At 27.3% G+C, this 16,514-nt stretch overlaps 1 protein-coding gene across 1 annotated transcript in view; it reads right to left on the bottom strand.

Moving 5' to 3' along the window:
• Positions 1-16,514, bottom strand: part of LOC107451210 (transmembrane protein KIAA1109 homolog tweek) — a gene marked incomplete at its 3' end in the record, with an annotated part of 102,147 nt that overhangs the window by 14,578 nt on the left and 71,055 nt on the right. The window contains 7 exon segments of the mRNA XM_071181348.1: positions 2,830-2,970; positions 4,734-4,988; positions 6,211-6,301; positions 9,391-9,618; positions 12,987-13,176; positions 14,773-14,961; positions 16,098-16,307. Coding sequence (XP_071037449.1) covers positions 2,830-2,970; positions 4,734-4,988; positions 6,211-6,301; positions 9,391-9,618; positions 12,987-13,176; positions 14,773-14,961; positions 16,098-16,307 — 1,304 coding nt within the window.

Genomic DNA, 16,514 nt, shown 5'->3' with positions numbered 1-16,514 from the left:
TACTCAAAAAATATTTTTAAGCACTTTAAAAAAATATCATAACTAGGCAGGGTTGGAAAGTTTTTGAAAATTTACGTTTTTATCTTGTTTTAACCGTCATGTCAAAAAAAAAAAAAAAAAAAAACTTAAAATAAATTTTGGCATTGTTTTTGACAATTGTCAAAAATTATGAAATTTTGAATCATGCAAAACGAATGGCATTTTCATACGCTATGGACTGACAATACGGCGAAATAGATTGGGGTTGAATTAATTGTAAAAACGCTGAATAGGAACAATGTGAACTGTGTCTTTCTGTATAATTCGAAGTGAAAATCAAGAAGGTAAAGGAAAAATCTAATTTTGAAAAGGGGAAAAATTAAGCATTTTTTAAAAACACTTAATGAAAAAAGTACCTTTAAGGGCTTTTAAAAAACGTAAATCGAAAACAAGCACCTTTAAGCACTTTTTAAAAATGCTACGCACCCTGTTATGGAAGGCACAACGGTTTTTTGCAAGTAATTTTAATCTTTCTCAGTTTCATCTTATTTGGAGCGGAAATGCCACTTGCATTAGCGCCATGAAAACCAGATTGAAGAACAAAATTTACTGTCAATAAAAATGACCTTCACTCATGTGTAAAAACAAATTTAGAAATTATAAGTAATAGAGTTATTTTAAATAAATAAACAATTACGTTTTTTGATTAAATTTGCCTTTAATTTTATGTCATAAAAATCAGTTAGCTTTAAAAAACTTAGAAGAGGTTTGTTTGCTTCAGATGCTTAGTTTTTTCTGAAAAAGCTTTTTTTTCTCTAATTTATTAACTTTCAACTTTAAAAATAAATCATAGCAACATTTTTAGAGTACTCTAACTTCAACTTGAGGTTGTCTTTCTCTTTCAGAAATCGTCAAAAAGAGCCCTCTAAATGATTTTTAATACATTTGAATCTACTTATTTGTTTTGTTAATATTTTTAGTTTTGTTATTTTTCGTGTTTCCTTATTGGACCTTCTCAGCATTTTGCACAGAGAATTGCCCAGTCGCTGGGAGAGATTTTGATGGTCTCTCTGGAAGATTTTTTTCAACGGTTAGTCAATGGAAAAAATTCTGTGCCTCCCAAAAGTGGTCGCAAACAGGTTGCTACACAGAGGTGGCTTTCCTGAATGTTTCACTGTATATACTTTTGTTAAAAGGAAAATACTTATTCACTTCTTCTTTAATCTTAAAATATTCTATTTTTGAAAACGCCATCAATGCATTTATGCATGCGAGTCAAATTCAGAACACTTAATTATTTAAAATTAAAATTCTATATTAAATCTAATTTAAAATTAATTATTAAATAAATAATTCTTAATAAAACAAATAAAAAGAAGGAAATTAAGTATTGCCAGGTTGAGCATACTAAATTATTAAATCCAGCAGCTAGCTAAACACACCTGTATTTAAGTAAAACAAAGATGTGTTAATGGAAGAAAAAACTCACAGTCAGGCAGTAGGAGTACTGCCTGACTGTGTACAAAGGACAGTAATTACTATATTTTTATAAATTACTGTAGCATAATGCAAGCATAAACCAATAATGTCTTTAGATTACAATTAGAAAAAATTATAGACAACCAATATTTTATTAGTGTAGCTTGGATATGATGTTAACAACCAAATTATTTCATTTTAAAAGTTTGTACGAAACTGTTAAAAAAAAGTAAGACAGCAAGCATGATGCTATAACTAATAAGAAAGTTTTGATCTAATTCTAGCCGAAGTAGATATGTCAATTGTAAAATAAAACAAATAATATTTTACTGTAAAAAATATAGTTATAAATATTAGCGTTACTGCAAACTTTTCTGATATTACAATAATTTATGAGCTCTAAAAAAATCTAAATATTTTATAATTATTATGATTTCTCTTTGAAGTAATAGAATACCGCAGCTCATGTTTTCTATTAAACAACTCAAGTTTTATGATTGCAATAGAATAGAAGTAGGTTAAGTGAATTAAGTATCAGATTTCTTATAGCAACACAATAATTTATGACATTTTCTTTCTGTGTTCAAAATTGACTAGCTAGACTAAAACAGAATAAAAAATCACTTGGGAAATAAACAATGTCAATTTTTTCAGGAAAAATAAAAACGAATTAATTATAAAATTATTTAAAAAATCTACGTTAAATGTGATAACGGTGTTCCTGATTTAATGTTATTTTATTTTGGGGGTTGCTTTAGTTTTATTAGAGTATTTTTTTAAATATTACGGCATTCTGTTACTCTTTTTATTTATTTTTTACACTAATTGTTTGGTATTGATCCTTATTTTACATAAAGTTTCTCTAATACTTTTTGCTTTTTAAATTATAACTCACCACATGTTACTTTTTCACCATTTAAAATTTATCTACGCAATATTGCATATTAATTAGATCTTGATCAGTATTTATGTTTGAAAATAATTATACACAAATTTCGAGAAAAAACATTACTTCATTAGTCAAATATAAAATTTTTTACTTCAAGGGATTTTTTTAGGTCAAAATTAGGAAAAGATGCCAAAATTTACCTGAAAATCGAATCAGTGCACCCCCAGAGTCACAAGATCTCCCTGATTTTAGAGGATTAGAGCCAGATTCTATATGAGAGAGATTGATTTTTCTACTTCTCGAGATGTTAACTTTTACGAACTCTACTTGTAAACTCAATGAATCCTTTCTCTCACTTGTTGATAAAGGTGATGTTTCTCCTTCTTTAGAACTACCTAAATAGACAGTCATTCAGTTTTTTTAGTAAATTAAGTAATTATACAGAAAATATGCATTCCATTAATACATAAAATAAGACTTACCTGCTTTTTTTGCTCCACCATAAGGATGGAAAATATATAATGAAAAATCAGCTAAACAACCAGTCATGCTTAATCCACCAACAGCTGTTTGGCACACAGACGCACTTTCAAAGATGGGTCGATTATTATTTTTGGGGAAAACTGAAAACAAAATCATGACAATTTTTTAAAACAAGGGGCTAAGCCATATTGAAATGTATATTCTGAAACCTGCATTAAAAAAAATATTTCTATATCATAATATTTTTATAAATTTGAATTCATTCTCTACTATAGGAACTAAGCATATAGTACCATTTGAGAAGGAAAAAAAACCATAAGCTTTTTAGATGGTGATTTACAATTTATTTGGCATGCTCAGGTCTAAAAACCATATGAAAAATTTTACTTACCTAAGTTACTTGTTCTGTAGAAGAGTCAGAGGGGGTCGAAAGAGTTAAGATTATTTTTAGGACCATTAATTACTTAATACTTAGATTGTACACCAAATAAAAAAAAATAGTTAAAATGTAAAAGAAAGAAAAAAAATTTGAAGGGACAACAAAGAATGAAAGGAATACATTCATAAAAATTGCTTTAATATTTTTCATCAACCTTTCAATTCAAAATAAAATAAATAGGTTTCATACCAGCAATAAAAATTTTGTAGTCCAATAGGATTACCTAGATATTCATTTAGTGCTCCAAAAACTTAATACGGTCAACAAACTTGAGAGATGGAATTATGACTTCACAATTGCATAATTCCTGTTAAGGTACATATCAAAAATTATTACATAATTGTCATCAATTACATCCTAAAACTAATTAGGTTCATTGCCCTATAATAATGGAAGATTAGTATTCATTGAAACTAAGCGGCCAAAACAGCTAAAATAATATTAGTAAATAGATTCAACATATTGATTAAAATGTTGAAACCAAATAGATAAATAAATGAGGAAAACAGGAAAAGAGCTAACAAAATATTATACAAAAAATTAATTATCACGATATTATAAAATTCTAAATAAAGTCAATTTTAAAAAAAGCGAAAAATACTACTTTATTGATAAACAATTACATTGTCAGTACATGAATGCAAAGCACAGCATTTAAGTTTAAATTTTAGCATTCGAATATAAAAATTTTGTATCAGACATTTTCAGTTAATCCATTTGAAAAATTTTAAAATTAAAACTTAACCTATCCATAGAACAATAAAATTAGAACAACAATTTTTATAAATGCATGGAATTCGATACAAAAAACAATTTTTTGTTACGATTTTGTAACTTTTAAGTATATTTCAAGGTGAAAATTTTATCACCCATGTGTACGATTTGAGAAACATTTGTAGAACATTTGGTGACAATTATCTCCATACGCATGTACCTAAAAAATAACTAAATCCAACAATACAGAAATATATTTTTCTGATTCCAGTCAACGTTTACAGTTCCTCTTGTTTTTCTTTATATGAAAATCATAATTCAGATTATTTTATTTATTTTAAGCTAACGCACATACCAAAAAGAATTTTAAAACTAGACTAGATGCCCTTTCAGATTGGCCAGTTCAAATGTCTGACAGAAAGCAAAATTCTACAATTGATAAAACAATGAAATTTTTCTTCATTCTCACCACTAAATGTTTTCAAAATAATTAGCACTCTTGCTCTGAATCATATTTTAACAATTGCTAGAGAATTTTCCTTATTTAATTGGAGTTCTGCCAAAAGATGGTTAATCAAGTTCCATAGCTAGAAAAGTTGGGAACCACTGCTCTAGACTAATACAATATTAATAGTGAGCAGATTTTATCAAACTGTACAAATATAGCTTTATTCATATTTAAAGAAAAACATTGTAGAATACAAATAATAAACTAAATTGCTAAATAAAAGTGTAATTAGAGTAAACTACCTCTCGATTTTATCATAAAACTTGATTCTTGAGTGGCAGCTGCATATAAATCATCCTCTGCTCGTTTTGATGAAAAAACAAGGTCCACTGATGGTAATCTAAGGATACACTCTACACGTGATATGGGTAAGCAACTGAAACGTAAAATTGATGGTTGCATTCGGAAGTAAACAATGACATCAACAGGAAAAGAGGCATATGCATATTGACTAGGTGTAACCAATGAAGCACCTTCATCTTCAATCTTTGAAGGTTCTGAAAAGAGTTTAAAATGTAACGTTGTTTAATGAAATTTTTAAAAAAATATTCAATAATGAATTGCAAAGTTTGAAACAGGAATTTTCAATACCAGAATGATGAAATATTATGTAAATAAAAACATTAAAAAATGAAATTTTAAATATCTGAATGAGAGAAGTAGAAAAGTATTAAAGATATAAAAGAATTTAAAAAAAACTTACATGTTCATTGAAAATTCTGATTAAAGAAGTACATAACTGTCAAAATGTACCAAAAACATAATAAAATATGCAAAATAAATAAACAAACAAAAATTCAATGTTAAAAGCTTGTTTAAGAGACTTTTTGTTAGTTACAAATAATAGCCATTTCGTTTATAAGGCAAATAAAGTATTTACATTAGAAAGTAAACTTGAATTTTAATATTTATGTTTTATTTAATGTTTTGCTCTTGACTTGAATTAAGAAAAAGTTACAAATATGATTAACATTCAATTTAAATACAACAGACTATTGAAAAAAATTCTAAAAAGAAAAAGAAGCACTAAAAACTGAATAATAATAATCTACATAAATCATTTTATCAAAGTAATTAATAAGAGGCATCTTTGAATTAGTGAACTTCAATTTTAGTTTTTAAATTGTAAAAATAAATTTAAAGATATAATACAAAAAAGCATTTATGAATAAGAATAAAATTACACTACAGAAATAATAGAACTTATTACATAAAACATAAAGCGCAATTTTAAAGGTTTTTAATGAAAAAAAAATTTTGAATTAATTTAATTTTTGCTTTATATCAATGATAAGTTCTATAAAATGATAAGCATTATTTCTTTGGGGGGGGAAATGAGAGACTGTCACACAGATTAGTAACAAATTTAATACTATAGCTGATTTAAAATAACATCCTGTAAGAAAGAAGTTTAAATTGTTTTGATACAAGTTCTGTACACTGTTATGGTATAACTATATTAAATTTTATTCTTTTTTAATACTGCACTAATAACAAATAATTTATAAATTTATAAAGAATGATAATAATAAGTGATAACAACAATATGATTTCAATTATCCAAAAATAACTAATAAAGAATATAAAATCATGCAAAAGCACATTAACATTTTAAACAAAATGAACAAATGTTATTTTTCCAACTTTCTAAAAATACAGATGATGAGAAAAAAAAAAGTAAAACTTTCGTTAAATTAAAAAAAATAATAAATAAAATACCTATAACAGGAGGAGTTTTGGTTAGTTGAATTGGTATGGGCTCAAGGGCTTGTTCCAAAAAGTCCAACAGATGTGGACTAACTACAGCTTCCTAGAATGCATTAAGACTATTAGTATAAAACAAAACAAAAATAATAACGAAAATAAGTAACATTTTCAGTGAAGAAAACTAAATTTGATTTATATGCACAATCTTTTGGTATTTGCAAATGAAAGAGAATATGAAAATTTTTTAAAAAATGCCCGATTTCTTTTCATTGCAATTGAGCTTAATATGTTTATCATGCTTAGGATCTTATTGATTGATTTAAGTTCTAGATCAGGGTGCAGATTTTCCTTTTTAAATAGAAATGGAAATTTTTACAGCGATTTTTAGAAAATAGTTGGTCAGGGTGCGCAGCCAAATTTTTCAACAAAAAATAAGCACCTTTTAAGTAATTTTTAAGCACTATATACATTAACAAAATGCAAAATAGTTTTCTGAGACTTTACATGATCCTAATAAAATAACTAGTTTCAATAAAGAACTCTTTTCTTGATTATATTAGACAGAGATTTTTTGGTTCAATTTCAGAGGGTGGAAAATGAGGCCTGAAATTGAGAATATCTTGCAAAATGCAGCAGAGTTGCAAATGAGAGTGCTAGAATCTTACAGAATCCAGCTCAGTATACGCACATGAGGACTCGCAAGTATTTCATCAAACATGTAAAATGGTAGGCGCTTTAATACGCTACTGACCGACGATACACCGAAATGCATTGTGTTTGAATGAATTGTGAAAAAGTTGAATAGAACAATGCTAAAACTTCGCTTTTGCATAATACGTGGTGAAGATCGACATGGTAAGGGAAAAAAATCTCACTTTCGAAAAGGGAAAATTAAGCACTTTTTAAAAACACCTAATAAAAAAGCACCTTTAAGGGCTTTCTAAAAACGAAAATCGAAATAAGCACCTCTAATCACTTTTTAGAAACGCTACGCACCATGTTGGTATATTAAAATCCCAGAATTCAATTACATTTATTTTTAAAAAATTAAACAAAAATAAAAAAAATAAACATGCTTTACAAAAAAATATTAACAAGCAAATATGGTTTATTATTACTTTAGAATCTAACTTAGCATTTATTATTTTGAAATTTATAATGCTTTCTATTTTTTAACGCTTTTTAGCCAAAACACTTTTTTAAAAAAAGAGGGGGGGGGAGACAATACTTCATCTATATATATAAAAGTGAATGTGTGTATGTCTGTCTGTCCTCTATAGACTCCTAAACCATCCGACAGAAAGCTATGAAACTTGGCATACAGATAGTTCAAAGCACGAGGAAGGTTTCTGTGGACATTAGAACATTCTGCGATAAACCGTTCCAGCGATATCAGTGAAAGTCGAAATGGAATTTTCTGATTGGTTAAAAGCTAGCCATTGTTTTAAATTTTGCTATAAACGATTCAGTTTTCAAATATCTTGAAGATAACAACAGTGATATTTTTCACCTTATAACTCTATTCATTTAGAAAAGTAAATTAAAGTAAATTGCATGTACTTCAATTTTTAATTCCCGCGTTTCTTTATGTCAGGTGAGCACAAGCAAGTAAATTAACGAGAATAAATTTCTTAATTATTAGTCGTATCACGGATTCGCGATCGCAACGAACTATAGGGGGCGTTGTTGTATGATTTCCATATGAGTTACTCTGGAGACGTCGTTAATGTAGCGTGTAGCATTGCAACGTTCCTTCTTTAATGTGGCTTATTAAATTTAAAAAAGAAAAATGCTTGATCTTCTTTCTTGTACAACCGAAAACAAAATGGTATCTCTTTTTATTAGAGAAGGAATATCCAAAACACATCGGAAAAATATTTGTACATTAACAGAAAAAAATATGTATATTCTTATAAGAGNAGTCAATAATAAAATCTGAGAGAAAAAAAAATACAAGGGAAATAAAAATAAAATACAATATAAACTTCTTTGTTGTAAAATGTCACAAATGTGAGAAATGTTTCATTATTTCTCTGGTCGATTTTGAATATTGTACATAGTTTTGGATTTCTTATTTTATTGTTAAATAATGTAGAGTGAAACCTGTCGAGTCCAGCACTCAGGGCCATCCTCCACCCATATTATTAAGAATATGAGTTGGGGATGCTTATTATTACAAAACAATTTATTCTATATTATAATAAGGATCTCTGTGACCACATCATCTCAGAGACACTATCTGGTCAAAAGTATCCCAAGGAGCGTAGCCAAATCTTTCAACAAAAAATAAGCACCTTTTAAGTACCTTTTAAGAACTCAAAAAATATTTTAAGCACTATATACATTAACAAATTTTCAAAGACTTTAGATGATCATGATAAAATAACCAGTTTCTGACAAAAAGAACTATTTTCTTGATTATATTAGCCACCATAAAAAGATCAATAGATTTTTTGGTTCAATTTCAGAGGGTGGAAAATGAGGCCTGAAATTGAGAATATCTTGCAAAATGCAGCAGAGTTGCAAATGAGAGTGCTAGAATCTTACAGAATCCAGCTCAGTATACGCACATGAGGACTTGCAAGTATTTCATCAAACATGTAAAATGGTAGGCGCTTTAATACGCTACTGACCGACGATACGCCGAAATGCATTGTGTTTGAATGAATTGTGAAAACGTTGAATAGAACAATGCTAAAACTTCGCTTTTGCATAATACGTGGCGAAGATCGACATGGTAAGGGGGAAAAAATTGCATTTTCGAAAAGGGAAAATTAAGCACTTTTTAAAAACATCTAATAAAAAAGCAACTTTAAGGGCTTTCAAAAGACGAAAATCGAAATAAGCACCTTTAATCACTTTTTAAAAACGCTACGCACCATGTTGGTGTATTAAAATCACAGAATTCAATTACATTTATTTTTAAAAAATTAAACAAAAATAAAAGTAATAAACATGTTTTACAAAAAAATATTAACAAACAAATTTGGTTTATTATTACTTTAGAATCTAACTTAGCATTTATTATTTTGAAATTTATAATGCTTTCCATTTTCTAACGCTTTTTAGCCAAAACACTTTTAAAAAAGGGGGGGGGAGACAACACTTCATTAGAAATATTAAAAGCGACATATTTCATTTCAGCTTTAAATCATATTTCAGAGGTAAATCTAAAGAAAGTTTAAGACATACTTCAGGAATACTTTGTAGTGTAACCCAAGCAAAAAGGCACGCTTTTTTAATGCCAATTTTGCGAAGACTACTGCTTGTCATTTGAGAAGAATCTACAGCCAGGAAACTTGCTCGGTATGCTCCTGGATCTTCAAAATTACTAGAGTCCACTTCTGTATAGTATTTCATAGGACCATTTACACTAGTAAGAGGACTATCACCAGACACAGTTTTAGAATTATAATGAACCTAAAAACAAACATAAGGACCAATAAATGACAAATACAATAAAATAAATTCCACATTATACAAGGGTATCAACTTAGGAATTGTTTAGTTTCCCCAATTTTAACTTTTGATAAATTAAGTAAATAAATGAAGTTCTATTATGGCATGGTACTCAGTGTATCTTAGTTTGGCAGTGCCTTTCCTTGTCGAAAAATAGTAATTGGTGGAACATACCCAAGGTACTCCATCAGGTTTGCAATTTAAAGCTATTTATGACGTCTCTGCCATAGTGCCTGTAGCAAGTTTATCACAACGAAAAGCGGAGCACTAATAGTTGTGGGACATTTGGCCAAGGGCCCACATTCTTTGAACTTAAAAAGGCTCAGAACTGGTATTATAAAAAAAAGATTTAATAATTATAAAATTTTAAATTTTTTCTTTAAATTTTTAGCATTAAAAATTCTTAAATCTTTTTTATTTTATCATATAGGTGAAATAGAAAAAAAAAAACAGTGGTCTGCCACATTTCAATGAACATCACACAAACACCTCTTGCAAATCATAATTATAGAAATAGAAAATAACATTTGCCTAAATATTTTTAAATAATTATTTAAATTAGGCCATTGAATAAAAAATTTCTTCTTTTTAAAGGCCATTGATGCTATGCAAAAAATAATATGAAAATTAAATGACAATATAAAAATTGAAAAGAAAAACATGAAGAAAAAAATGCAAAGTTGAGCGATTTTAAGGATGAAATTCAAAAAATTAAAACATATTTATTGTAATAATATTGGCAAAAATCTGAAATTTTAAGTGATTTATTTTCCTAAGGGCCCTGCATAAGGAGAATATTTTAAAGTACCAAAAAATGATTTGCCTAGAGTGTTGCAATGTCTAGTCGTAGTTCTGCTGCCAAAGAGTAGAAATATAAGTAAATCAAAACTTTCTTATGTTGTTTTCGTACTTCATTTGCATTTCTAAATAGCCTCTTAAATATATAATTTCTGATCTGCAGATTTGAGCTGCCTTTTTCCAATAGAAGAAACACTTTAGAACATTTTAATAAAAATTTTAAAGACCAAATTTTGTTATAAAAATATTATTTTTAAATCAAAATTACTTCAAAGTTTGATTTTGGGGAATTATCTACTTAAAAGTCAGTCGGCAATAACCTATTTATTAAATAATGATTGGTTACATTTCTTTAAATGAAATACCATCAAGAACCTCTTAAACATGAAAAATTACAAGCAATATTTTTGCTAATTGATGTCAAACAAAAGAAGCATACACAAGCTATAAAATTTATAAATTGCTGTTTTCTAAAATAAGTTATAAATAAAACTTTAATATCATATTTGAGTTTATCAACAATCTTCATTTCTACCCCAAAGCAAGAAATAGTATTGCTTGCAAGCTCTAGCACAAACTTTAACTCTAAGTCAACAATTACCAAGGGCGCCGGCAGCGGGGCGCAAGGGGGTGCACTTGCACCCCCCTGGCTTTTTTTTTAAAACAATTAAAAAGATACAGAAAAATTTTGTTATAAAAATTTTTTATTAAACATATTTTTATGTAAAAACAAATAATTAAGTAATTATTGATAGATACCAATTAAAAAATTGTTTAATCAAACAAGAATTGTAATCGTCTTGTTTACTGTCCAAATCTGTTTATAACTTTTTCAATGAATTCTGAGTCATCTTTGATTCTTTTCTTATGCACACTGAGCATTCACAAACTTGGCAGATATCTATGCTATATTTTTAAATTTCATTTAATAAAATGTAAATAATATTATATTTTCTACTAGTTATTCAGTTTAACAAAGGTGTATAACACAAACTGACTTCTCGCAACTGTAAAACTTCATCAACACAATAAATACCAATGTTAAGCGGGCAAAAACACGTTAGTATACGAAACTACTGTTTGTAGTTATTTGTGTTTGAAAGTTAGTAGCTATGCCAGCGCGATCGCTTCTAGGCAAAATTTGCAAATACAAGAAATTAGTACTTTTTTTAAAATATCTTGCTAACAATGAAGAAATGTATCTTGAAAAAATGAACAGATGAAAGTATATGTAATAACAAAACAAAATGTAATAGCAGACTATTTTAATTTTTTTTGGAGCGGAGGGGAGGGTAGTTTGTTAGAGGGTTGCACCCCCTTTTATATTATTCCGCCGGCGTCCTTGGCAATTACTATGGTAAAAGAGTATTTTGTTATAAAATATTACATCATTGAAATGAATACGTTTTGCTGGAATACCTTATTTATATAGAAAATATGGATACTTCACCCGGTAAACACATATTTTAAACATAACTATGCTAACTTAAAGATAATTTTGTAAATTTCTGAGAATGTTTTTTCCTTATAGTCAATTTTCTCACCAATAATAATAGAGAGACTGATTTGTTTTATATAAAAACACATAGAATGAATAATAGGTAAGAAACTAATCATAAACTTCGTGATAGAATTTATTTACAAATAATTCATAAATTTCATGACAAAATAATATTTTTTATGTGAGTATATGATAATAGAAATAGACCTATTCATCCCTCAAATGACAATAGTATATTGTAAAAGTCTGTGCTGTTTTTATTTTTTACATACCGTTGAAATGAGATAAGGCATAAACTGAATGAAAGGAACTAAAACATAGTGCAATGTGCTTAACATGTTTTTTTTTAAATGTGATTCCTATTAAAAGATGAAATTGCAAAAATAGAAAAAAATAGATATTCATGTTTTTATAATGTTATTTATGAGGAAAATGAACAAAAGACCAAGTGTGTTTTTAGAGTAAAAAAAATTATAAGTCATAAAATATTATTATTACATAAAATATTTATTGTAAACTGTCTGAATCAATGTTGATATAAAAGCTTCTATAAATCAACTTAGTCCCAAATGAAAGACATTCATTTGTTTTCTTTCCTAATGTCTTAAATAGCAAAAATAAATCATGTATTTAGCTAAATTTAACATATTGTTAATATGTTAGAAGATTACAATTTTGCTTTGAAAAAACTGTTGATGATAAGCAATAAAAGAGAAAAATACCTAAATATCATAAAAACAGTATGAAATCTTTAAAAAACATGGATGCACAATTTTAATAAACTTATTAATATGATTTGATTTTGATTCAATTTTATTTACTGCTTTGAAACAAGTTTTGCAGAAACTGCATGTCTTAAGATAACTGAGTTAAGGAAAAATATATAAAAATCATCTGAATAAATAGTCCTAAATCTTTAACAAAAATATTTAAAAAAAAAGAATTTATTACAGTAATTCTGAACATTAGATGGGTATAGTATAATATAATTACTTATTATAAGACAACAACATAATTGCTACAAACTTACTTTGACATCAAGTCCAGGAATCAAAAATATTGTAAAATCGGCAACTTGACTAGGAGGGGCATTTTGCGCATATCGAAGGCGAGAAGAAGACATGTTATTTCTCATTCCGCTTCCATAACGTTTCTTTGTATGACTCGGTGATGATAGGTCAAAGCCACCACCAGAGAAACTTCTTTCTTTCCTCATAGATCTAACCGAAAAACGTAAAATTTATAATCACTTTGAATAATTTATTTCTAATCAGCTTAATTTAAGATTATAATTTTAAGTTTTTGAGTCAATTAAACGAATATGCTGTTTATGACACTGAACAAATCACAAAAGCAAATCAGTCTTCATTTTTTTTCATAAAGCATTTATTTAAGTTCATACTATTGTGAAGCGTAAATTATTAAATTAAAACTATTTTACTTTATACAACAAATACTTTTTAAAAATAATGTTAGGTAAAAAAATATATATGTACTTTTTTTCATTGTATTATATAAATAGAGTATTTAAGGTCATTAGATGTTTCATTCAAAAATGTTCCTTAGTAAAAAAGATTTATTTTATAAATTATACTTCTTTTATTTGATAAAATTAAACAAATATTTGATATAATAATAGATGTAAAATTACAACCATGTTTCTCATTTTTTACATAAACAAATCTATGTTTTAACACTAAATTATTACTATTCACTATTAAATTAATTTACTATTAAATTAAAACTATTTTAATTTATACAATAAATATTTTTTAAAAATNACTATATTCACTATTAAATTAATTTATTATTAAATTAAAACTATTTTAATTTATGCAATAAATATTTTTTAAAAATAATATTAGACAAAATAATTATTTCTTCATTAGCGTTAAAGTCATACGATGTTTTGTTTCTTAGTTAAAAAACTTTTTCTTCAATAATTTCACTCTTTTATTTGATAAAATTAAACAAATATTTTAAAAATAATAATAGATGCAAAAATGTTGCTCATTTTTTGCATAGTAAGATCTATGTTTTTAATTCTTTTAATGAGATATAATTAAATCTAATAATGCTGAAAGATGTTTCAGTGAAACCTATTTTTAATATTTTGCTTAAATTTCAGCTTCATAACTTTGTTTATGAATTTAATTATAAACTGTAACCATAAGCAGGGATTCAAGCATTTAAAATAAATATAATGGAGCAAACGGTAATAGTAAATTTGAAACCTTAAAATTTTTTCAAGCATGACTATTTGGCAATTAGATCTTGTACATAAAAATTTTAAAAATATAAATTTTATTAAATAGAAAAATTTTGACTATTTGAATATGACCATTTGAATCGATGTCCATCTCAGAGTAAGATTATTATCTTTGCTTAGTTTGTTATTAGGTATAAGAATTTCATATAAAACTTATGCACAGCAAAAAACATCAAACTCAAGTTTAAATCAAACCAGAGTATAACTTGTTCCAACTCTGTATAGGGTTCATGTTTCACATTATTGGTCAAGCCACACCAACTTGAGCTTACATGAACAATTTATATTTCATATAAAAAAATTAATTTAAAATATGCAACCAAGATAAAATATTTGGTGGTTGCAGTTAATTAATATGGAATGATTAAAGATTTAAAGAGTGAAACTTGTTGTACATTTCAAGTGAAACATAAATATTACAAAATTATAAAACAGAAGAAAAAAATCATCACAACCCAACATTGATTACCAGAATTTAATGAAGATTTTTAATTAATTCAAAATTGGAGAACTGAAAAGAAATACAATTATTTTGTAGAAAGCCTACCTTTTTAAGAAATCCTCTTCCCGATTGAAATCCTTAGTATGAAGTACACATTTTCCACTGTTAAAAAATACTTTAACATCCAATTCAAAATCAATGTTAGGTTCAGATGGAGGCTGTTTAAAAGAGCTCACGCCACTGCTGGCTCCACCAGGAGTTGTATGACCTGCTTTAAAAGTGTCATTGGCCCTCCTGAAACAAATATTACACCTTACACAATGAAGTGAAATTCTATTTGTGAAACCGAATATTCATCTTTGTAGAAAGCAGAGAGCCTTTGTGCACAAAAGTTGTAAAAATAAAAGATGAGAAATAAACACGATTTTCACGGAAGAAAAAAAAATGAAATCATATTTGAACAAAACAAAATTTTATTAGGTAAACTTTTTGAACATATTATAAACTTACATGATTCGCATGATACATATATAATTCAATACATGCTATAATATTGTGATGTCTTAATATTAATGGAGAATGGAATTTGCCTGTAAGACGCTCTATACACAATATTTTTTTTGAAAATTTTGAAAATAAGTTCACAAATATTTATAAAGGCAATCAGCAATATTTAAGAGCTAATTCCAAAAAATATACATAGGAGAATTTTTTAAGATGAAGTTAGAATTAGGCAAGTTAAAATTTCCCTTAATAAAAATTTATTAAGTATAATTGTTGTCTTAATATTTTACAGTACAGAAACAAAAGAAGAATAGTCTATTTATTTCATTAGACAAAAAGGAAAATTTTAATTTGACTTGTAAAGTGAGTCCTGCAAATTCAATTAGGTAATTAAAAGTTTTTTTCACCCCCTTTTTTGCAAATGCAAAAAATCATCTGCGGCACTAATTTAAAGTGACCAGATTTATGAACCCTGATTTGAGAAGAAAACTTCACATAATTACTCAGCAGTTTTGAAATATTAAATAATATTTTGAATTTGAACACATGCATAATGAATTAGTTGAAAAAAACTCTTGTTGAAAAAAATCTGCTCATTTCTGATTTTTTCTCTTTTTTTATACTTGGCTGCATATAAAAAGGATTACATGTTTTCGGTGAAATTCGAGGTCATTCGAAAACACCTCTTAAAATTTGGAAAAAAAAAGATTGCTCTAAAAAATTTTGAAAGGTTTTGAGGATAATAAATGAAATTCGAGGACTGCTCTTAAAATTTGAGGATGTCTGGTCACCTTACACTAATGTGAAAATATAAGAGCTAAAAATAGAGTTACGTACTACATTTTCACACTAAAAAGTCAAAATGCTTTTGAAAACTACTCTAAATATTTATTGGCCAATTCAAAATGAAGATATTTGTGACTTACTTGAAGTCAATAGTGTCCATTTTAGCAGCATTTTCAACAGTTGCTTCAACTGAGCTAGAAGGAGACTCGGATGATGTAGCAGGATCTAGAGGATAAATGTCAGTCTTATAAGCAGTAGTACTCTCAGCGGTATGGGATGGAGTAGGAGTTTCACTGTAACCTAAATCAGCAGTAGCGCTTGAAGTGAACACACTATCTAGAGAAAGTTCTCTGAAAGCAAAAGGAGATTCGGTTAAAAGAGAATATTTATCACAGAAAATGTAGATGAGTATTTCAAAATAGTAAAGCTAAAACCCAGAAGATCTATAGATTGTAGAACTTAGAAATGAAATTAAACAGCCATTCATTTATTTTCATCTACATCAGGGGTTTCCAACTTACATGAGGCCAGGGGCCGCAATTAAAAACACCAGTGAA

The sequence above is a fragment of the Parasteatoda tepidariorum genome, chromosome 5, assembly GCF_043381705.1.
Source record: "Parasteatoda tepidariorum isolate YZ-2023 chromosome 5, CAS_Ptep_4.0, whole genome shotgun sequence".
Lineage (NCBI taxonomy): Eukaryota > Metazoa > Arthropoda > Arachnida > Araneae > Theridiidae > Parasteatoda > Parasteatoda tepidariorum.
This window is presented reverse-complemented; position numbering and strand designations above follow the sequence as displayed.